This window comes from Mus caroli, chromosome 17, assembly GCF_900094665.2.
Source record: "Mus caroli chromosome 17, CAROLI_EIJ_v1.1, whole genome shotgun sequence".
Classification (NCBI taxonomy): domain Eukaryota; kingdom Metazoa; phylum Chordata; class Mammalia; order Rodentia; family Muridae; genus Mus; species Mus caroli.
This window is the reverse complement of record NC_034586.1, coordinates 70,758,040-70,781,799: the sequence shown is the minus strand read 5'-3', so window position 1 is coordinate 70,781,799 and position 23,760 is coordinate 70,758,040. Positions and strand designations below refer to the sequence as shown.

The window sequence follows — 23,760 nt, the reverse complement described above, 5'->3', positions numbered from 1 at the left end:
AGATGGATAAACAGGCAGGCTCCAGGAAGATGCTGGGCACCGACTCTTTAATAGAATCTTGAGGTACCTGCATCAATGGGAAAACTGCTCAGGGCAGTGGTTCAGAGCCACATGACACATGTACAGAAAAGCCTGTGCCTCGGGGAACTTCAGAGGGTCTTGAAGCAGAGTCATGATATAACCAGAGAGCTGTGTTCTACACAAGAGTCTTTTTCTTTTTCTTTTTTTTAAATATGTGAGTACACTGTCGCTGTCTTCAGACACACCAGAAGAGGGCATCAGATTTAATTACAGATGGTTGTGAGCCACCATGTGGTTGCTGGGAATTGAACTCAGGACCTCTAGAGAGCAGTCTGTGCTCTTAACCACTGAGCCATCTCTCAAGCCCTACGCAAGATTATTAATGCTGCCAGTCAGTTTTCCTGTATCTCAAAAGATGACAGATTGCAATGCAATAGGCCACACGAACAAAGCACACTGAGTTTAATTGCACCATAGTTGAAATTGTAAAATATAACCCTGTAGTTAATGACTATTAAGGAATATATTATAGGGGGTAAAGGTGACAGAATCCACTGTTAGCTATCTATTGCTAAGCAACTTAAAACAGCACATTTATTACCTCTGTTTTTTTTTTTTTAAGGTATTTTCTTTATTATATTTCAAATGTTATCCCCTTTCCTAGTTTTGCCTAGTTGGCCATCAATGGGAGGAGAGGCCCTTGGTATTACCTCTGTTTTTGAGGCTGGGGGAGGCAGCTCTTATTTCAGAGCATCTCAAAAAGCTGCCATCAAGGTGTCAGTCAGGGCTAGGGTCTTGATGGAAGGCTCAACTTGGGGTAGATTTGCTTCTATGAAGTGCTTGCTGGTAGGATTTGGCTGATGGCACCATAGGACTTTGGTTCCTTGCCTTCTTCTGCACTTTGGAGGTTGCAGGCCCTCCATGCCTCTCTACCACGGCGCCTTACGTTATCAAAAGCAGACAGGGAGCTGCTCAGTCTCTCATCACTTTGTGAGAAACATCCTTTCAGCATTGCCAGGATTTTATTGTAAAACCACCATCCTCAAGGAAAGGGGTTCCATAGGACTGTAAATGCACCAGACAGGGATCTCTTGGTGCCATCTCTGGAGGCCTGTCTCTCATCTCAGTATTTCACAGAATTCTTAGTGAAATTCACAAAATTCACAGTGAAATGATGAGGAATTTTCAAACAATTATGGCCAAGTGACCCGACAGATCTTGGGATCCATGCAGAGAAAGAGTTTACTCCATGGAACGTCACAGTCAAGGATTAAAAATTGTGTCGGTGAGTACTGCCTTAGAGAGATGGGGTTCTAAGATGCAGAGGGCTGGGCAACCACAAAGCTCCTCCTCACAGTGAACACCCATCCCCTGCATCCCCAACCGCATGCATGGCTGTTTGCAGAATGAAACTCTGCCAGTCTCCTTCCATTCAAATCCTCAGCCCTGCTCAGGGCCTGGACACTGGAGTTGTGTGTGGATGAAATAAGATACTCCGTCTGGTTCATATCCTTCCCAGGAGTGCTTCCTTCACATAAAGAATGTGCCAGCTGCATTCCTGAAGATGGGAAAGCAAATGCTGTCGGGACTGATTTGGGATTCTTGGAGGCACATCGTTAGGACAGACAGAAGAGGGACAGTGAGACAGGGGGCAATGGGATGAGTGTTGGTGACGATTCATAAAGCACTGTGCCTTTGATCTACAGGTCACCAGCTATTAATGGATTGCCCTGAGACATCCCTCCCCTTGCCATATACATTCTTGGAATTCTTCCAGAAAAGCCTCAAACCTTAGGGTTATCTCTTTCCTTTGTGTAACGCACTGGTCTTCCATTTATCATCCCTATGCGGTCGTGGGTAAAATTTCACCTTTTTTGTTGTTGTTCCAGATCCAGGCACACATAAGCACTGTCCCTGCAACTGCTGCTTTGTGGATCCTGCTAGATATGCCTATCAGTAACTTCTCAGACAGCTCAGACAAAAGTTACCACCCAGCCAGAGCTGTGAGGCAGAGTGTCTCATGCACGGCCTTGCTAGTCAACTTGGCCTTCAGACATTATCGCTGAATTTTTCCATCACACGACAGTGCCTGGTGGAAATGCCACAGGATATTAAACATGTCAACACCACACTTTTCAAGAAATGTGAGAAGCTGGCTCCAGCCACTAAGATGAGCATGCTCAGTCAGTGAGTAAGGCCCAGCCTCCCTTAGGCTAGCCCCCAGCGTTCCCCCAGACACCAATGTGGAAAGGCATAGGCTCTGGGCTGAAAGACATCAAAGAAAGGAAGAGTCTAGAGTACAGTGTCAAACAATACAAGTTACGCCAGGGAGTTACCAACTTAGAGCTGGACAATATTAAACTTTTTGAGGAGAGGTTTGGCGGGAGGGGTGAGTGGAGGGGTTAGTTATATGCAGTACAGTTTGGGTTTCTATTGTCAAATCTCACTTCGAAAAGCCATATACTTTCTCTTAAAGAGAGGGTGGGGGCAGACAGACTTAGAGAGACAGAGAAATAGGCAGGCAGGCAGATGGACAGACAGACAGGGGTGGAGTTGGGGCTGTGTGAACCACACTCCAGAGATCATACTAAGTGCGGCCACGCTGCTGCTCACGTTTGGAGTTTTCCACTGTGAATACAATACACATTTGGAACAAGGCACAGAACAAAACCACTCGGCTCAATGACTCATGGCACAAGAACCACATTAACCGCCACCCCAGTTAATGAAGGTGACTTTGCTACTCCCCAGAGCCCTTTATGTACCTCCCAGCCAACACCCACCTGAACCCACAAGAGCAACCAGTTTCACTCACCCTGAGGTAATCACTGCCTCTCCTTTTTTACTGACTTAACACCAAGCATGAGGCAGTAAATAACGTAGCTTAATTCCACCGCTCTTTGAGTTCTGTTATGTCCACAGGGGGAAAGAAAGCGTGGATACAGGGTGTTGAGAAATCCACCGATGCTGCTGTGGCTGTAGGGAATTCATTGTCATCGACACAGACTGTTGGACTGCACGCCTGGTCCAAGTCTACCACTGGTAGACGGGTGAAGAGCTTCTACCCGGGGCCTCTGATGGACAATGCTGCTGTAGACAAACCTCTGTGAGAGCTATGGTCCACACATGGACACATTTGCACCGTGTGCATCTAGAGTAAAGTTGGTGGGCTGTAGGGTATGCACAACTTCACAAGATCGGCAGGGTTTTCTAAGAAGAGTGCTATATAAAGCTGTCATTCCCAGCAGTCACTTTCCTCTCTCAGGAGCACATAGTAGGCACTACCACTTAACCATTAGCCACTGATAGAGTCTGTGCTCATCTCTGATTTTAATTTCATGACTCAAGTTGAGTCTTAGCACTTGTTTTGTATTTATATTTGGCTATTCCCTTTAGCACAATGCTCAATTCTTTAGTTGGGTTGTTTGGTTTTCTTTCTTTTTATTGGCTTATAAATGCCAGGCACACACAAACACCTCACCCTCTCCCTGCCGCTAACCATCTCCCCCCAGGTAGCCCAGGCTAACCTCAAATGTCTAATTCCCCTGCTTCAGTCAGTCTCCCAAGACCTGGGATTATGGTAATGGGCCACCGCACCTGGCTCCTTGTCACGTCTTTAAACAACTTCTAACTTGAATGTAGGCCAATCTTTTAAACAACTGTCTCTGCCAACAACCAGCATGGTATAGTGGAGGGGCTCAGAGGCCCCACCCTCTCTGGGGAGCTACTGACAGCTAACGGCTGCTGAATGACAGACTGGAAGTCATTTTCGTCAGTGACACAGGCACTGGTAGGTTACCCACACTTCAGTAAATAACCTCACACCCACGTGACTGCAAGTATCCCTAATTAAGTTCAGTGGGTTGTTAAAACAAGATATAAAAACTGGGGGGGAGGGGTGTCCTTGCTAGGGAGAAGCTTTAGAAAGAGTGGGAGGGGAGGGGATCAGAGAGGAGGAGGAAGGGGAGGGGAGAGGGAGAGAGAGAGGAGGAGGAAGGAGGAAGAGAGGTGGGGGGAAGAGAGGAAGAAGGGGAAAGGCGCGGGGAGGGGGGGGCACTGCTGAGACATAAGTCTGTCTCTGGCCAAGCAGCTGTAGAATTACTGAGACTGCTTTATCAGCCCTGGCACCAGACTTCCTAGAGGCCGACGATTTCAATAAGTAGTGTTGAAGCTCCACAGACAACTGAGATATTCTGCACCATTGTTTCTCAAAATACTGGGCTATGACCGCCCTCCTGCACCCCCAATACACACCAGGGATTATAGAAACTGGAGCCATGCTGCAGGTCACCCTCATCCAGGGACTTCACGGCCCCTGAGAACTGACAGGTCATCAGCAATGCCCGTTTCGATGACACCAAGAGTTGCTTGTCTCATCTGCCCATAGAAAATTTCACCGAAGTCATCTGATAACTCTGGCTGGCCGGCAGTTGAGGAGACTGAGGCTCAGGGAGGTTGGGGGGGCTCGACTGTGGTCACAGCTAGGAAGGGATAAAAGCTAGGCTTTCAGTCTAGTTAATCCAGGCAGTCAACTGCCCACTTCATCTTATAGAAACCTGTTATACATTAGCTGTACCAACTAAAGAGGCCTGCCATGGCACTGCTGCTCATGCAATACCAGGCTCTGATACCCTCCTCTCCAGTCCCTGCCCACAGCCTCCCCTCTCCTTAGTCTCTTCTTCCTTCCAGCCATCCATCTCTACCACCTTTTCCCTTTATCTTTCTAACTTGGTTCCTTTCTTCCTTTACCTATAAAATAAAATAGTCCATCATTCTCCACTGCCCCTTTCCTTAGCCTCACCCTCAGCCCAGAAACAAGGGAAAGCTCGCTATAGATGGAAACCCAGAGAACAGCAGGGCTTTGCAAGCACTAGACCATGGGGAGCCCTAGGAGTCTACAGCTAGCACTGTGCCAGTGGTTATCGTCAGATGGTTTCTTACTTGCCTTGTTTTTCTGTTGCATATTTTCATTTCCAAAGCCCTGGTGCCTCTTCTTGGCTGCTGATGTTATTATATGCCTGCTCTACAAGGCTATAGATGAAGACACAAGCCTGAGAGGTTATGAGTCTCTGAGTCTCCTGAAAGCACATGTTGGCCTGTGAGCAGCACTAACTCTATACAGATACTGATAGCTACTTGAGCCCCCCGACTGGAGAAAGTTAGCCATGCGTGGGTTAGCTCCTTCACTTTGCTATGATTTACCATCCCCGCCCCCTTTCTGGCAAGAACATCACAAAAGATTAAAAAATGGCTCAGAGTTACCATTCAGAAGACCATAATAATATCAGTTTTCCGCCTTGTAGCCCTTGGCAGGACTCCCTTTTCATAGATCACAATGTGGGCACGGGGCCAGGAGATGGCGAGGGTGACTCACGGGTCACTGCAGTTTATAAGTCAGAATAATAAAAGGGAAGGCAGATCTGACATCACTGGCAAGGGGAAATTTTTTGGTGTTGTGTTAAGCGAACTAATTACAGCCAGCTCTGTAGAACGTGGGAGGAGGACAGTGTGGCTGAACAAAGCCAAGCCCAAGGCAGGGGCAAAATAAAATAAAATAAAATAAAAATCTCCCATAGAAAGCCAAACTCTGATACTGCAAAAGGAGTCAAAGAATGCATTAGCGGCTGTTTGTCCAAAGGTCAAAGGAAAAACTAAAACAGTCTATGGGCACAGATGCTGTCAACCAGGAGGAAGAGAAAGTGTACCATGCCAAGTAGCAAGAGGTACACCCAGCCACACAGCACAGGGTTTACACGGCCTCTGCTGCAATCCACACATCTCAACTCCTGCTAACTGAAAGCACAGAGGAAACAGTTCAAGAGCCAGCTCAGCTTTTGCATTCTCTTGGTGAAGAACAAACGAGCCACAATTATTATTAGGCCTTGGCTGTGAAAGACGGAGCGCAAGGCTACCTGCAGCCCATGGGGATTATGCTTTTATTAGTATAGTCCTGGGTTTAGTGGCAGCGTCTGTCTAATGAATGCAGCTACTATATTTGAGCGCATGCCTGAGTAAGCAGCATGTTGATTGAAATCTATCTATTTATAAGCACTCCTGCGTGCTGTGAGAAACCCAGCTGTATTGCCACAGCACGGGCCCCTCCACCCGAATGAAGGCTCTTGGCCATCTCACTTCAGGGCCTGCTGAAGGAACAGGCAGACAGGAAGCGTGTGGCATCCACTTCGTAGATTTTATTCCTCACTTTTGGCCAGGAGAGTTCTTATCTAAACAGCAACTTAGGTTGACATGGATGTTATAAAAACAAAATAGAAAAGAAAACCAGACCCTTTTCATTGGGCTCAAGTACAGCTTTGAGCTGGTAGAACTACAACTAGTGGTATAAACTGGATAAGGTCCTGCAGAGCCCGAGCTACCAAGACCTGAGGGTACGTCACAGTCCTCAAACGGAGTCTGCGAGGTAGTGGACCACAGCATATGCTCATCAATTGTCTCACGTTTCTGAGTGGGTGGCACTAACAACACACCCAATAGGAACAAAAGTGGCATGGAAAGATGGTCTGGATACACAATTAAATCTATCATTTTCTTCAGCGTTTGGGTCCCTCGCTATCATGATGAGGCTTCACATAACAGAGGGCCACGGGTTCCACCCTTAAATGAGCCAGAATAGTCTACAGGGCTCTGTAGTTCACTTCCACTTGTCTATACTCAGGGTCCTAGCTAAATATGCCTCATCTCTGGGAAAAGGCTGACAAGGAATTTACTAATTAATAATCCTAACAAATCATAGGCTATTATCAACTAAGACCTCACAGAAATTCTGAGTGAGTGAAACTGAGTGAAGAAAGGCAAATTGTCAATCCCAGCACTCAGGAGGCAGAGGTAGAGGCAGGCGGATTTCTGAGTTTGAGGCCTACACAGAGAAACCCTTTCTCGAAAAACCAAAAAAAAAAAAGAAGGAAAAAGGCAAACTGTCAACGTGTTCCACTGTTCACGAGAGAAGGCAAATCAACCAATTATTGGGAGAGCTTATACAAGCAGCAGGGAAAACTCGGGTTTTGGGATCTGCCTATTTCTTCTCTTTCCAGAGCTGAGCTGACAGGGCTCAGAGAGAGACGTGACAGCTGGCTAATAATATTGATTGAGCGACTGACTGCTGCTAGCTATGTTTTGGAATGACATCTCTTCTCTTCTGGCAGCTTACAAAGCAAAAGAATGATTCTGAAAAAGAGACATCAGTACTAGAAAACCAATGTTGAAACCACAAAAATTAAGACGGGTGGAAATACAGTATTTAGCCAAAATAGATGACACATTGCACCGAGACTCCACAGCAGTGATACAGATGAGTGGTCCTCACCACAAAAGCTGACGCTAGGTGAGAGCACACCACCACACCACACCCACAATCCCATACCCACCATGTCACATCACTCCCTTTTTTGGTTTTGGTCTACACCTCCAAAGGAAAACATCAGCAGCTCTCTTTTGAGCAAACAGCCCATGACAAAAGAGAGGCTGTGACCCAGCATAGCTATGGAGAAGACAACAGAATGCAGGTGACTGCTTTGCAGTGTGGTTTGTGACTGCTACAACCACAGTGGCCATTCGACCTGGAACTAAAAGGAGAATAAATTGATTCACTTGATTTCAGAAACTCGTGCTCTTTTGGGCATCTCTTTTCTTCCCATCTCTCTTTTACCTGCTAGGTACTGACAAAGTGTTCATTTAAAGCCTTGCTCCACCCATTGCCACCCACCATCCACATTCACATCCTATCTGCCCGCTATTCACCCACCCACCCCACTCCCCAGTGGCTTCCCTAAATGACTAAATCATAATTCCTGTTACCATCTCATGATACTGAACTTTTTCAGGAGTACTGTCTTTTAGAGCAGAAACTTTGGGACATATTTGTTCCCCTGGAAAGCTAGTATGATAATAGAAAAGAGAAGCAGATGGCTAAGGAATTAAGAGTACTTAGAACTGGTAAGCATTCATAAGCAAAATTCACCTATGAAAGAATTTTTTTAAAGATCCTTTAAGTGTTAAGACTACTTCATGTTGATGGATCATGAAGTGTTAAATTCCAAAGACAGCTAAAACCAGAAAGAAACTAGGGGTAGAAATTATTCCCAATTACAAATAAGAACATGGAAAAATACAAGGGACAAGTGATTCACACTGTGCATGGGACCCAAATCTGAGCAACGCAGGTCAGAAACCAAGCAATTCCTTTCTCTGACTTCTGTAGTGAGATTGAGCTCATCAGCAGCTACCTTCAGGATACATGTCCACTGCCATCACTGACAAGCATCTCAGTCAGGCATTGATAGACGGCACCATTTCTAGCTGTCTCTACCCACAGTAAGCTTATCAAACAACATCCTTGGGCCTGGCAGTTACACCATGAAGAGCTAACAGCCCGTTTCCTAGTGGTTAATGGTAGAGTCATAATGTGGGTGTATCCCTTCTTTTCTTGCTGTTTCTTGATCTGGAAGCTAAACCACACGCACACTTCCAACTTAGCTAAGTCTGTGTCTGACACAAACACAAGATCCCAACAGGTGTAAGTGTCTCCAGCGCCAAATCCACTCTTTTATCATTTTAGGACAGTAATAGAGCCAAGCTAATGATTCCACAAGCTTGTGGTATCTCAGTGTCCCCCACCTCATTTATACTAAGTTTTTCCAAAGAATGATGCGCTCATGTGAGGCTGAGCAAGGATGAGCCGTGTGCTGGCCTCCTTGTGCCAAAATGCTTCAAGAGTGCAAATCCTGAACTTACCAATAACCAAAGGTATAAAAAAGTTTTCTGTTTAATGAACTTCACAAGTGCAAACATCTGAGAACGTCACAAAATAAGGACGTTTGCCAGCAAACAAATTTATTTTAAAAATGGTATCTTGTGTTTCAGATATACAGGTACTGGAGGAATTGGAGAAAGCAGAAGAGACTGCGCCACAAGCTGCTTTTCAGTCAGTACCGGTTTCGAAGCTGGTTGCTGAGGTCTTGCAGCTCTGCCTCCAGAGCATTCACAGCTGCTATTTCACTGGCGAGCTCTCCAGAGACTTCTCCACTTACCACATCTGTAAAATTCTGCTGCAATGTAAAAGCAGTATGGCCATCAAAAGGTGAAAATTTCTTCCACACAATACAGACACGGTATTGAGTCATTATAGCAATCTAGAATCCCAGTGCTCTCTGCACAATGCAACTCTCTAACTGTGCAGCAGCAATGCAGTGTCTGCTCAGACCCCAGAAAGGTACAAATCCAAACTGTGTCCAAACTGAACTTAGAGACTCAAGAGCTCTCCAACCACAGTTCACTGGTAGAGCACTGGCCCAGAGGGTCCAAGGCCGTGGGTTCAAATCTCTGCTCTGTTCTTAAATGTTCGCTGCTTTTGTCAATGTTATACAATAGTGTTTGAATGAATGATGTCCATTCATCCTAACAAAATTCTATCTACTGTGCATGCCTGGTGAGTTGGGAAAACCAGCTTCAAGATTTTATAAGCATACAGGGCAGGGAGGGGAGGCAGGTAGGCTAGCATAGAGTAGACATCTGTCTCACTGTGACATATAAAGTATTTGGCTTGCTATACATCGTTTTCATCCCAATTGAATAGATTTGTATTGTTCTAGAGCACATCCTAACAGACTGACAGAAACATTGCTACAGTGTGCGGAGGAGAAAAAACATCTTCTAGGCAAAGAGCCTGAACACACACAGCATATTGTGACCCAGAAATCACAGTACTTACAAATCACAATGAACATGCAGTCCTCCTCAATGTAGCAAGGAGGAGCATCGAGAAACTGAGGCTTAGAAAGAACCACTAATCTCCAGGGCATCAACCTGCTGCACCTGCAGGGCATCTGACTTAGCTCCCTGGGCTCCACCGACAGCCCTCACGCCATTCTTGGCTGTGACTTGTACAAAGATGAGGTGCTGAGGACAGAGGACCTGCTCTGTCCTGAGAGGACCTGGTCTGAAAGACCTGCGAGCAGAGGCTATTTAAATGAATAGTTTCTGTGCAGATGTTTGTATTGTTGTTTGTTTACCTGGGCTCTAGGAGCTGACCTCCTGCTGTCTCTAGGCAGACAACAGAGGGCAGAGCCCTGCAGACCAAGCCTGCCCAGGCTCTGACAGTTATCTCTACTCACTTTCACTTTAAAGTGCAGTTCAGTCTGCCTTTCACTTACTTATTTCCTTTAGCAGCAGTGACCTCACGCTGATGGCCTTTCAAGCCCACAGTTCTGGTGAACTCGCAGTCATTCTTACCTTTGCTTTGGATAGCAAGCCACGTAAATTGAGCCGAACTGAAGAAAGTGCTTGTACAGCTTCCTGGGGACTGGACTTGCTCTCAGCGCATTTCATAGCCACTGCAAGATAAACGCAGGGAAGGCATTAGCGCTGATCGTCTACAGGATGACAAAGCAGCCCTTTACTAAGAATTCACAATTATCAGCTTCACAAGTTTGTACTTCCCCAGCCCCTCCCCCTTCACTTTTTTCTCCTCGGTGGTACTGGGAAATCAAACCCAGGCCTGTGCACGCTGGGCAAGCCCTCGTCTGCCACTGAGTTACGCTCTGAGCCTCCATCCTTCATCCTATATAGGAGAGCACTGCTAAGGAGAATTCGGATGAGTTCCATTAGGCGGGGATCACACACACATGTGCATACACAAACCCACACATATACATGCACACACACCAGTGAATTAGGCAAGCAAATAAACAAAGCCTCACTGAAAAGCAAGGCCAACACAGAGGACCAAGATGCAGTGCATCTCAGTGGGCTTCCACAGTCCCAAGTCACTAAAGCGGTTGCAGATCTGACTGGCCCAGCAAAGTGACACACCACATGTGCCAAGCTCACAAGCTTGTTGCATTTTTTAAAAAAAGATTTATCTATCTATCTATCTAATGATGTGAGTACGCTGTAGCCATCTTCAGGCACACGAGAAGAGGGCATCAGATCCCATTACAAATGGTTGTGAGTCACCATGTGGCTGCTGGGAATTGAACTCAAGACCTCTGGAAAAGCAGTCAGTGCTCTTCACTGCTGAGCCACCTCTCCAGCCCAGCTTGCTGCATTTTTAATTCTCAGTTTACAGCATCCTCAGAGAACTGGCACCAACAATCTGCACATCTGCATCCAGGGAGTGTAAGCATGGCCAGGCACCGGGACTCCCAAGCCACTTCTGGCATCAGCACTGAGGGAATCTCTCATCCCTAGAAACGGCCTTTGGCATTCTGGGAGCCTGCTTCTCTAAGACGGAATTCTGACTGACGGGAGCCTACTCCTCTCAGAGGAGGATGCCTTGTGTAAACAACTGCAGCCCCCTGCACAGACGGAGCTGGGATCTTTCTGTTGTTTTTACTTTTTTGTTTCTTAAAATTATGTTCATGAGCTGGAGCGATATAGTTAAGAGCACTTAGTGCTGTTCCAGAGGAACTGAGTTCAATTGCCAGTACCCAGACAGTTAAGTAGTTCACGATTGCCAAGAACCCAGTTTCAGGGGACCTGATGCCCTCTTGTAGACTGCAGGCACTGCACACAAATGAGCTCTGACATACACACAAGAAAACACTCATACACATAAAACAATAGATTTTTAAAAATTATGTCCACTAAATTGCAGATCATAGTTTAAAACTACAGCTTCACAGACCGTAGCTGCAGATGCTAAGCAATCAGAAGAAACAACCTGCAGCCCAGCAAAATAACTTTAATCCTAACTAATAATAACTGTGGCCGGCAAGAATCCCTGGGCTTCATGTTTCTATCTCAGAACAATGATTAGCCTCCACCGAACCTCACACTGATTGGTGATTAGCCCGGTCTCAGAGGTCGCAGTCTCGCAGCTCCTGGGACTTCCTCAGGGAGGCACTGCTGTCACCACAGAAGAGGTATACAGTTTGCTTAATGCCTAGAAACTTATTCTAGGAACACCTGGAGTTCTTCTAGTTTTAAAAAATCCTTCATTTTTAAAGCGAGGTGTGGTGGTGCACATCTTTAATCCTAGCACTGGGGAGGCAGAGACAGAACCCAGGATCTCTCTGGGTTTGAGACCAGCCTGGTCTACATAGTGACTTAGTTTCAGGCCAGACAAGACTGCAAGGAAAGACCCTGTCTCAAAATAACAATAATAATAATAATAATAATAATAATAATAATAATAATAATAATTCTCATCTTAAAAAAAATTAACAAGAAAAAAAGCAAAAAGGACAGTCTATCCGTTCCCATCCCAATCTCACTTCCAAAGCACATTAGAGACAGCAGTTGCTGCAGGAGAGGGAGGAGAGACCTGCAGAGACTAGAAATGACCATGCTCCTTATACTGCAAATGGCACAGAGTGGCAGCAGCTCGGCAGAGGGTCTCCGCAGTCCAGCACTGCCTTGCTGTCCCAAGCATGCCGCAGCCCCGGCAACGCTTACCCCTGGCAATCCAACAGGCACCAAGATTTCTAAAGCACCATATTTCCTTTTCAAAGGGTAGGGTGAAGAGACAGTGTTGGGGAGAGAGACAAAAAAGAGAAGGGGATGACATAAAACCTGTGCCAAGTGCCAGAAGATGGCTTTCACGAGTATTTCTCCAGCCTGCACAGCTATGGCGGACAGGGTTAAAACTAGCACTTGGTAATGAAACTATCTGGGTCTGTCTGACCATCACAGAGCTGGGTTCAGAGATGTTTACAGAGCGCAAACTTAAGTAGATAAGATATTCTCCAGAAAAAATTCCACCCTGCTAAGTATGCACACAATACACATCAGTGGGGGCTCCCCACACATAATACCACACCCACAAAGGCAGAAGGACCAAAGCCCCCATTTGGCTAGCACAGGCCACAGAATGACCACACCCCCAAAACAGACTTCTCCTGTAACCACCTCAGACATTCTACCTTCCAGCCCCTGAGTTCAGCCTTCTACCTTATCTGCCAATCCTAGGTGGTCCAGGAAACTGGACACTTACATTCTTTCAGTCAAAGATCTGAAAGGCCACAGGAAGAATTATTAACTCCTAAGCCCATTCTGAACAATCTGAATGTTCTATGGCTTCTTTATAGGCAGTTAAACTTCATCCCCATCCCTCACGTAGCTCTCTTTGAGTTCCGTATCATATGGACGAGATCCTCTACTTCAAAAGAAACAGGGTGGGTGGGAGGGGAGAGATTTACATTTAAGGAACATGTAAAATACTGTTAAATAGTAAAATGCCCTTGTGGACTCTTCCTAACAGCATAAGTAAGAAAATTCTCATTTTTACCTACAACCAACCAAAGGCCCAGGGACCTTAGGTCCCCGACCCAGCGTCACCCAGCAAGCATATGATAAAGGTGGTCCTGGAGCTTTCGCGTCCTTGGTTCCAAAGCTCTGCCCTGCTCACTGATCCTTACTGCCTCCTATTTGCCGTCACTACCAGGGCAGTAAAAGTTAGGCGAGAACGAGGAGGCTTACAGTCTCTGTGACTCTATTTCTAAGACCGGGACTTTATTAAATTCACTGGGATTATATTCCCAGGGCATAACACACCCGCATTCAAATATCAATATAACAATGCACTGCTGAATTTAGTATTTTTCATAGTGCAAGAATGGTCTAAGCCTGCATTTATCTAACAAGTAGACAATTTTATCAGAGGTAAGGTTTTATTATAAGGTAAGGTTCAAATTATAGACTCTAAATTACCCAAAGATAGGAATTTTTTTTTGTAATTCTGTATATGTCATAGCTTTTCATATAATGCTAAATATCCAGCAGTCTACATGTCTTAATGATCTTTTTCTTTTTTTGCATTCCTATTTATAAATTAAGACTATCAGGAAGGAAATGTTAATGATTTCCTTAATACAACAACATAATCAACAAAAACTTTGTGTGGAGTAAAGGTTTCTGGGTAGAAAAATACTTCACACTCTAGGGGTCTATTAACTCTGTCACTTACTTTAGTATTTAAGCCTCTGTCTTGTTTCATCATATTGCACCAAAGTGTTCTATAGATGTTCCTGAATGGGATGCAACAATATCAATATACTCAAGTAGTTAGGAGGTACCGGCAATGAAACCTGATTTCTGACTAACACGATTTTATCAGTGAAGAACGCATTGAAAAACATATGGATATCAAATACCATGAGCGAGTCCTATGGCTCTGTGAACAACTTCCTTAAATGCTGTAGCATCTTTCTCCCAACAACTGGACTGTGTGTCACACTTGTACGCCTTCGAGAGACACTGGAATGCCTAGGAAATGAGAAGGAACAGCATTCAAAAGAAGGAGCATTCACATTTCAAACTGTTTTCTGAAAGTCATATGGAACTAATTCCAAACTGAAAACCCAGCATCTGCATTGTGAGGCAGTCTCTGTAATCATCAAAGAAAGGGTGGGATGCACATCCAAGAGTAACAAACAAGAAACTAAGGATGCATCTGGACCGCCACCTTTCCCAGAACCCAGAAAATATGAAGGCCAGGCTTGGAAACCTGTAGACATGTGAAGATTTCCTCAACTGCCAAGCTGAGAGGTGCAGTAGAGAATGAGGAGTGAGCTTGGGGAACGGTGTATAATTTCACAGACATTTAAAAGGCTCTTTTGCTCCATCTTAAACGTCTTGATGGAGAACTCATGGGTAAGAGTGCTCCTATTTGCAGAAGAGTAAAGTCAAAAAGCAACAGAAGATAGAAAGTAGGAGTGTGCCCATGTGTGCGTGCGTGAAATGTGTGTTCTGAGGGCTGACAAGGCCATAGTAGAAGCCAGCTGTGTGGACAGAAGGATGAGAGAACGACAAAGAATCCCACAGATTAGCTGTACCATGGCTAATTCCAAACCCACACAAGTACATTGATTTGCTGTGGATATTTTGAAAAGAAACACAAAACAATGAGGTAAAACCTTGGATATTCTGGGCTCCTTTGAGCTTGAAGACGAGAGGCTAACGGGACAAATGGAGTGGGGCTGGCAACACCACTGCCTTGCAGAAAGGGCAGGTGTCTCTGCAGTGTCAAGCACTTGCAGTTTCCTGCTCCCAGCCTCTTGGTTAACTTTTCCCTTTTGTAGCCTCATCTTAGAGCGAAACACTGCAGATCCCTCATGTAAGGCAGCAGGACAGAGTCCCTCCTGCAGGAGACAGAATGACAGCAGCAGGAAACTCATGAAATGTAAAATGATGAATGTTGTAAGTCTTAGCATGGCCATAATTCAAAGTACTGAATACTGAATTTGAAAGGCTGGGAGATGGCTCTGTCAATAAAGTAACTACCTTGTTAGTTAGCACAGGGACCTAGAACCACCCACATGTTTAAAAAAAACAAAAAACAAAAAATCAAAAACTGACATAGCATGTGCTTGTAATCCCACGACAGGAGAGGCAGAGAGGGGGGATCCTTGGGGTCCCCTGGGCTCTCTTGATAAATTCCAAGCCGGTACCCAAAGAAGGAGGATGGTACCTGAGAAACATCACATGAGGCTGTTCTCACACATGTATGCACATACAAACACACGTAACCGTGCACACACACACTGAATTTAAGCATATTAGTTTTATGTTTCAGATTATTGATCGTACTTATCCTTACTCAAAAAAGCAGGCCTTCTTTACCTGTGGTAGCAAGGACAAAGGCCCAGGACAGACAGAGCCGGCACTAACCTTGTCGTTCTCATCTGGCTTCTCACTCTGCCCATTCCCATGCACTTGGGCATACAGTCTCCAGACTTCTCCGTCATTGGTCACCCTTGAAGTTACTCTGCCAAACAACTCCTGCAGCTTGCCTTTGAGGCTGGAGGCAACAGCTCCACTTCGGTCGGTCATATCATTAACCACTGCCCGGACCAGAATTTTAAGGACCTTTAAAAATGCACAGAAGAAGATAGTGAGCTAGCAGCCATCAAATAGTAACAAGAAATCCGGGGCTCCACGTGCCATCAGACACTGAATAATGCGGCCTTACTTGGATATCATGATTACATATCAAGTGTGAAACAAACGTCAAGCCACCCTTGACACCGTGGAATCACACGCTCTCACACGCTCTCTACATGTTCTGTCAGGCCCCTCAGAAAGCTCTCTTGTCATGGCCTTAAGTCTGCAGCTTGTCTCTTCTCACTTGGAGGACTCTCTGAAGAGCTGACCCATACAATAGCTTCAGACACAAGCCTCACAGCTTCAGCTGGGATTCTCTCTGGAACCCCAGGATATTGCCTAAAGACCTCCTGAGCAGTTCCATCAACACCTCACACCTACGTTTAAGAGGGAAGCAGGTCCCAGTCTTTCCTTTCCTGCAGTCTCACGGTGACCCTGAGTGCAGAGTCAGCCTGTATTCTCTTCTCTCACTCTTCTGCCAAGTGTAGCAGATTTCACTCCATGTCTCCATGAATCCTATATCCAGCCTCCTCTATTTTAGTTTATCACTCATAAACTGTCCTCTGCACTGTGGTGACATCATTCTATCACTGCTTACTGCCCAAAGATAAGCTGCTAATGTGCTGGCATCAAAAACCATCACTTCTCCTTGCCCCTACTCAGTTCACTGAGCAACTTTCTGGAATACCACGTTCTCAAAGTGTACCTCAGAGTCTGGAACACTGGTTGGTGGGTTATAACACATTACATCATAACAAGAAACCTCTACCATATTTACATTAGGCCACGTATCTTAAGGGAGAGTCCCTGGAAACACACAAAGAGCATTCTTCATCTTCTACTCCTGGAGTGGGGGCACACAGAACCAGCTGGAGAAGACTCTAGAACCTGCTGCTCAGTGTAGTCCACGCGCTGCCAGCACTGGGAACTGGTTGGAAATACAGAATCCTATACGCAAGTCTTTGCCCATCCTTGGGAGAATGGGAGCTTACATTCCTAACAAGCTTCCAGGTGGTGGGTGATATTAAGGGCCTACAGATCACACTTTGAACAGCAAGGCACCATTTTCCAGCACCAATCAAGAGCAATGGAGGGACCATCCTCCATGTACATGTGAGAGTGTCTGGGACGTGCCAAGCAGCAACAATGAGGGTAGGTTCTCTCCTTATACCACAGACTGATCAAAGGAGTCGCTGCACACATAGTGCTCTGAAAACTGCAGAGCCAAACCTCCAGCCTCGGTAGACACCACTAACCTCCTGCCAACTCTGTCAGGGCATGCACAAAGCTCTCGGCTCCTGTCAGCTTGCTCACCTCCAGGGAGCCCTCCCACCCCACAATCCCCACCCCACCATCCCCACCCCACCCCACTCACTTCCTTACTTCTTTAGGTTTCAAAATAACTGGGTAGAAAAACAGAATCATGGAGTGATGCTCCTCTTCATCTCTGCAGCCCCCGTACAGCAAGGTCCTGCCTTGACTTCAGTAAACTCTCCCCAGTAACTTGGAAGGAAATGGTTTGACACTGCCACTCAACAAACTCAAGCAAAAAAAGCCAAACAAGGCTTGCAGAAGTGATTGCCGAGGTCACCCAGCAAGTGACTTGTCAAGTTGATGGGGGAAGGAGTAGATATCCAATTATACATATGTGAAGGTCAAAGGTCAACCTCAGATATTTCCCTCTGTTGTACTCTATCTTATTTATTCCTTTATTTATTTATTTATTTTGTTTGTTTGTTTTAGACACAGAGTAACTCTGACTGGCCTGGAACATTCGCTATGTAGACCAGGCTAGCCTCAAACTCTCACCATGCATGCACCACCACAGCTGCTGTTTTGTTTTTCTTTGTTTTGTTTTGTTTTTTGTTTTTGTTTTTAGGTCTCCCACTGCTGTTTCAGTTAGACTGCACAGCTGGTCAGCTCTTGGAATCTACCGGCTCTACCACCCTGCAGCACTACCTACAGACAGGTGCCTCCCTGCCTACTTTTTTATGTGGTTTCTGGGAACAGAACTCAGGACCTCATGCTTGCCCAGCAAGCCCTTTACCTGAGCCATCTCTCAGCTCCAGAGCTGAGTGTCAGTGAAAATGGATGAAATGGTGACTATAAATATAGTAGCTAGAGCACCTCCTAAGCTCTAGGAGTACATTCAACCCAGCCAGCGATGTCTGATGTCCTGTGCATTCTGCAAACTAAGAAACTGGAACCTCTCCAAGGTCACACATACAGGGAGACCTGTAGACCTGTAGATCTGAACTCAAGCCCTGAATCTTCTCAAGTATTCATCATATTAATTAACAGAGCATAGCTCCCTACTTCTCTGTTATCCCTGTTTTTCATTTTTATGAAGTATATAAGCTAGAAACCTTTTCATTTCAGTGTTCTTTGATAATCTAGATCAACCAAGAGACAGATTTTTGTTTCCTAAGTTATTTCAATTAAAATTTCTAAGACATTAAGCTAATATAAAATAAAAAGAGGAAACAAAATTCCCATTTGTCCTTGGGCCAAATCCAAGCCTACTTGTCAAACTGCCAGTATTTTTGAGGGAAGTATGAGCTAATGGGAAGCAAACCAGGACACCTGAAAAGAGCGTGCACACAAGACAAACTGATCCTGTGAAGAAGAGAGTTAAGGCTCGGGCTCATCTACCTCACCAAGGTAGGAGAGACTGAAGGAATGGATGAGAACCCCTGGTGAGCCTTCTCCAAGGAAGAAAGTTAGTTAGGGGGAAAGTTTGGTGTACTCTCACAGAAAAAGAAAGTGAGAGGCTGAGAAAGGGGCTAGAGAGCAGCTGAAGGAAGAAGCGGACATTCCCAAACCAGGTGAGGACAGCAAACAAAAAGAACCAGCTATCAGCAGCGCTCAACAGGGTCGGCGGCTGGGCATCTGCAGACCCGCTCACACACCCAGTTGGCTGCCCCTCTCGGGGAGAGCAGAGTTCCCAAGGCCTCAGGAGGACACCTCTTACCAGGAGCTGGCCATAAGGGGCAGGGGAGGGCTGACAAAAGAAGGGAAGTGAGGGTTTTGTTTTTATTTCTGTAGCTAAATTACTTACATATACTTTTAAAACAAAGCTAACTTCCAGATCCTAGGACAGAGGTAACTGTGCCCAGCAATACTTTTCTGTTTGTACCATGATACATTAAAGGAATAAGTTACTCCCTGGAGAGTATAAAGAGAGGTCTACTTGTTTTTTTCTCTGAAACTAAGAGTTCTTCAGTCTGTGAACACTCTTCATGGGTCTAGACAGCCTTCTGGATCTAATGCAAGTCTGAACCTTCCCCCTGATAATATACATACCCATATACACAATGTTTATATTGGTATTTAATTTTATAATCTCCTAAAGCCTAACAATAGGCCTTCTTTAGATGTTCCAATTTGTTCTTCATGGCCTGGGGTTTGAGTGTTGTCTATAAATATTACATACGACTAAATGCATGCCTCTTACTCTAGTTTAAAATACGTGTACATGTGTGTTCTTGGTAGTGTGTGTGTGTGTGCATCTGTATGTCTGCTGTGGGTTCAAAGGAATGAACTCAAGTTGTCAGCCTTGCTGGTTGGCAGGCACCTTTACCTATCGACCCATCTTGCTGGCCCTACCTGTCTCTGTTTGAAAACACTGGTCATCTTTCTATTAACTCCAATTTTCCCAGGGCTAGAGACTGCACTCAGGGTTTCACAGGAGCTATAAGCGCACAATTTCTATTGACCAATACTTTCCTCCTATTCTTAGAATCTCTCTGCTGGCCCTAGGCTTCCAAACCTCTGACAGTGTCAACTCAAGGAAAGCCCTGAGCATGACTAGTTGAGGGTTCTCTGGCTTCCCTCACAGTACCTCTGTTCACGTGCCTTTACTCGCACCACCTCCCAGTAAGCCACTGGTCTATTTTGAGGCTTCCTTGGTGCACCCCTCACCTCTCCCAGGCAGGCCTGCAGCTGTTTACTACATGAAAGCAAGGATAAAACTGTGGCAAGCAAACAGTTTCCCCAACTCATGTCCGCCCTGGGCTCAGAATATGACTGTTCTTGGGGAAAGGGGTCTTTGTAGATATAATCTGCATAAGATGAGGTCAGACTGGACCAAGAAGGTCCCTAAGTTCAGCGGCTGGGACTGGAGGTCAGTCTACTGATAGGCATGGCTGAGTTTACAGCCTCCATATCACAGGAGGAGAAAAGTCCAGGACCACTAGAAACTAGAAAGGCTTCCCCCAGAATCTTTAGGAACACAAATTAACGCTTTGATTTTGGATTTCTGGACTCCAGAGCTGAACAAAGAGAAAAAACTTCTACACAAGACACCAAATTTGTGGACATTTGTTATATCGGTCCAGGAGAACTTAAACAGCAACTCTAAGGAGAACCATGAGAGTATAGAAAATCTTCAAATAAGCTCTTTCCAGGCACTGGCCAGGCCTGGCTTTAGTGCAGGAAGCAACAAAACAATGTGACCCTCACCAACTGCCCTTCCTATGGCTAGTGATCCCATACTTCACTAGTAAACTCAGCCATGCCTATCAGTAGACTGACCTCCAGTCTTAGCCGCTGAACTTAGGGACCTCCTTGGTGGAGTTCAGGAGTACTTCCCCACATTTCAAATATGCAAATCTGTTGATCTTTCATGATTTCATGACTATGTATCTCTTCCACCCCAGGCTCATAAAAGTATCTATCACATTTTCCCATAATGCTCTGACAGTTTTACCTCTCTGAGGATGATGAGGATGATGATGACTGACAATGATAACAACTATTCCTTAATGTACTTGCACACCCATTGCATGTACTAACTCATTAATCCTCGTAACAGGAAGATGCTTTGACATCCCTATCTTAGGAAGCTGAGCATGCAGCAGTTAATTAAACCTGCCCAAGGTCACGCAGCCAGTGGCTTACAGACAGGTGGGAGCCACACCCAGGCTAATTCCCAAGTCCACACTCACATACAATATCATTCTGCTTAGAATTCCAGTTTAACATTTTGTCCATCCGAACTTATCCTGGTTTACAAATTGATGTGGAGCTTAAGTTTTGCAGCTTAATCTTTGGCCAAGCACTTTGTACATATTGAACAGAACTATTCTTATCCCACAGATTGTAAAATGTGTCATTCTCGGATACTAAATTCTCATGCTTACTCAGATCTGTTTGTAAATTCCACTTTCCATTCCCTTCATTCCTATAGCAGATGTTAACTCTTTATATCATAAAGATATTATTAGCTTTCTGCCTTTCTTATTTGTAACTAATATTTGTCACATGTTCATTTTTAAATATGGTCATAAAGATCCCTTCCAGTTTTCCTTTACTGCCTCAGGGTTCAAGAACTTTAGTAAGCACTCTATTCCTAATTTTTCTAGAAGACTAAAGTATTTGGCATATATTTAGTCCATTTGGAGTTCGTTTGGTATATCATTAAGCAATCTAAATAAATATTTGAAGCCTGGATGCTTTAAAAAATCAAAATGACAATGATGTTGCTTATTGTGATAAATCTGGGACAGAGAAATAAAATGAAATTATCTAAATCAGTCAAAATCACATTCTAGCTTTTCTCCAAGATGGCTCTAAAGTGAAAATGGGTGTTCCTGCCCTCCCATGGCCATGGCCAAAGCTAAAGCTCAAAGCCAAGGAGGCAGTACTGAGAGGCACCCACCCCCAGCCCAAGACACTGAGGCTCTTCACAGAGCTCACATACCTTCTCCAGAGTACTCCCAGGAGAAACAAGGTTGACCACTCTGCCACCATCTTGTTGCCCCTGACCATAAAGAGAACCATAAAGTCAACCATAAAGAGAAAGAACACAGTGGACATGTGGGATGAACAGAAATGTAGAATGTGGTACGTGCATAGGATGGAGTCATCCAGCCTTAAGACTGGAAATGAGAGGGAAATGATGACAGTAACCAACTTCAGGGAGTCTTGAGGACACTGTCACAAAGAGGAGAGATCCTGAGAGCAGTCAGAGTCAGCAGCACAAACAGGACAGCTGGACTTGGAGGTCGGGGGGTGGCTATTTCACAGACTGGATCTCCACTTTCACAAGATAATGAAAGGGTTGCCAAGGCGGTGGGGACTGAACAACATGGCCGAAGCACCTCATACCACTCAACACCTAAAAAAATGCCTGAGATGGTAAATGTGTGTTTTTACTACAATAAAACAAACAAACAAAAAAAAAAATAGAAAAAGACACTTTTCTAAGCAGTGGCAATGAACTCATGTGATAAGTGAGCAAAGGAGGAAGAATTCGGAATGGGGAGGGCGCACATATGGGTGGAGGGGGGTATTGCACCATGAGACAGGGCAGGGTGGGGTGGGGATGAGAACAAATGGCACACATGTATAATGTGCCATGATGTAACCCATTATTTCATATGTTATCCAAAATTTAAAAGAAAAACAAAAAACCTTTACAAGAAAAAATCTTTTATAGCATTGGATTTAACAAAGATAGAAAAGCACAAAAGAAAAAACCTAATGTGTTATATATTTCATTCAGAAGCAGGCAGACCTCTGGGAGTTTGAGGCCAGCCTGATCTACATAGCTAGCTCCAAGGAATGCCAGGACTGCATACAAAGACCATGTTTCTTCTTTCCAACACTGCAGGTCCTATCAAGTTGACATAAACAACTACCAGGAAAGCAGGATATTGTAAGTATTTAAGGTATAATTAACTTTGTATTGTTACTTTGCTGAATTCAGTTAGTTCTAACAGCTTTTGTGTAATCTTTATGACATTCTGTATGTAAGATCTTATAATTGGCAACTATATCCTTTGACTTTATCCCTTTCTATGGATTCAGTTATTTGCTTTCCTTGTCTAATTATGCTGACAACAACCCCAACCGGCTGTCATGAGAAAGCAGGGTGGGCATCTGACCTTAGGAAGCAGCGTCTAGCCTTTCACCACTGAGAACACTGCTCACTGTGGCTTCTCCCATGTGCCCTTCTGGTTCTGGTTTGTTGGACACTTTTACTAGGAAATGGCCTTGGATTTCATTAAAACGCCTTTTCTAAGAACACACATGATATGCTCTCACTGGTAAGTGGATATTAGCCCAGAAGCTCAGAATTCCCAAGATACAATCTACAAAACACATGAAACTCAAGAAGAAGGAAGACCAAAGTGTGGATACTTCAATCTTTCTTAGAAGGGGGAACAAAATACCCATGAAAGGAGTTACAGAGACAAATTTCGGAGCAAAGACTGAAGGAATGACCATCCAGAGACTGCCCCACCTGGGGATCCATCCTATAAACAACCACCAAACCCAGACACTATTGCAGATGCCAACAAGAGCTTGCTGACAGGAGACTGATATAGCTATCTCCTGAGAGGCTCTGCCAGTGCCTGGCTAATACAGAAGTGGATGCTCACAGTCATTAGAGGGAGCACAGGGTCCCCAATGAAGGAGCTAGAGAAAGTACCCAAGAAGCTGAAGGGGTTTGCAGCCCCATAGGAGGGGCAGTCTCTGGATGGTCATTCCTTCAGTCTTTGCTTTGAAATTTGTCTCTGTAACTCCTTTCATACCAATATGAACTAACCAGTACCTCCAGAGCTCCCTGGGACTAAACCACCAATCATAGAAAACACACGGAGAGACTTGTGGCTCTAGCTGCATATGTAGCTGAAGATGGCCTAGTCGGTCATCAATAGGAGGAAAGACCCTTGGTCCTGTGAAGGTTCTATGCCCCAGTATAGGGGAATGCCTGGGCCAGGAAGCGGGAGTGAGTGGGTTGGGGAGCAGGGGGAGGAGGAAGAGGATAGGGGGACTTTCAAAGGGGAAATGAGGAAAGGGGTAACATTTGAAATGTAAATAAATAAAATATCTAATTTAAAAGAAATTTTAAAAAAGCCTTTCTAGCCAGGCGTGGTGGCGCACGCCTTTAATCCCAGC

At 45.0% G+C, this 23,760-nt stretch overlaps 1 protein-coding gene across 4 annotated transcripts in view; it reads right to left on the bottom strand.

The window, feature by feature from the left end:
* Positions 1–8,847: 8,847 nt before the first annotated feature.
* Positions 8,848–23,760, bottom strand: part of Ttc27 (tetratricopeptide repeat domain 27) — a 144,053-nt gene continuing 129,140 nt past the window's right edge. The window contains exons 17-21 of one of the 4 annotated variants that reach the window (XM_021186243.2): positions 21,557–21,616; positions 15,643–15,840; positions 14,127–14,238; positions 10,267–10,367; positions 8,859–9,083 (exon numbers count right to left, since the gene is read on the bottom strand). In XM_021186243.2, the coding sequence (XP_021041902.1) occupies positions 8,961–9,083; positions 10,267–10,367; positions 14,127–14,238; positions 15,643–15,840; positions 21,557–21,616 (594 nt within the window). In that variant the 3' untranslated portion in view covers positions 8,859–8,960. Of the gene's footprint in view, positions 9,084–10,266; positions 10,368–14,126; positions 14,239–15,642; positions 15,841–21,556; positions 21,617–23,760 lie in introns of all 4 variants that reach the window. The other 3 variants (XM_021186244.2, XM_021186245.1, XM_021186246.2) reach the window with 3 other exon arrangements.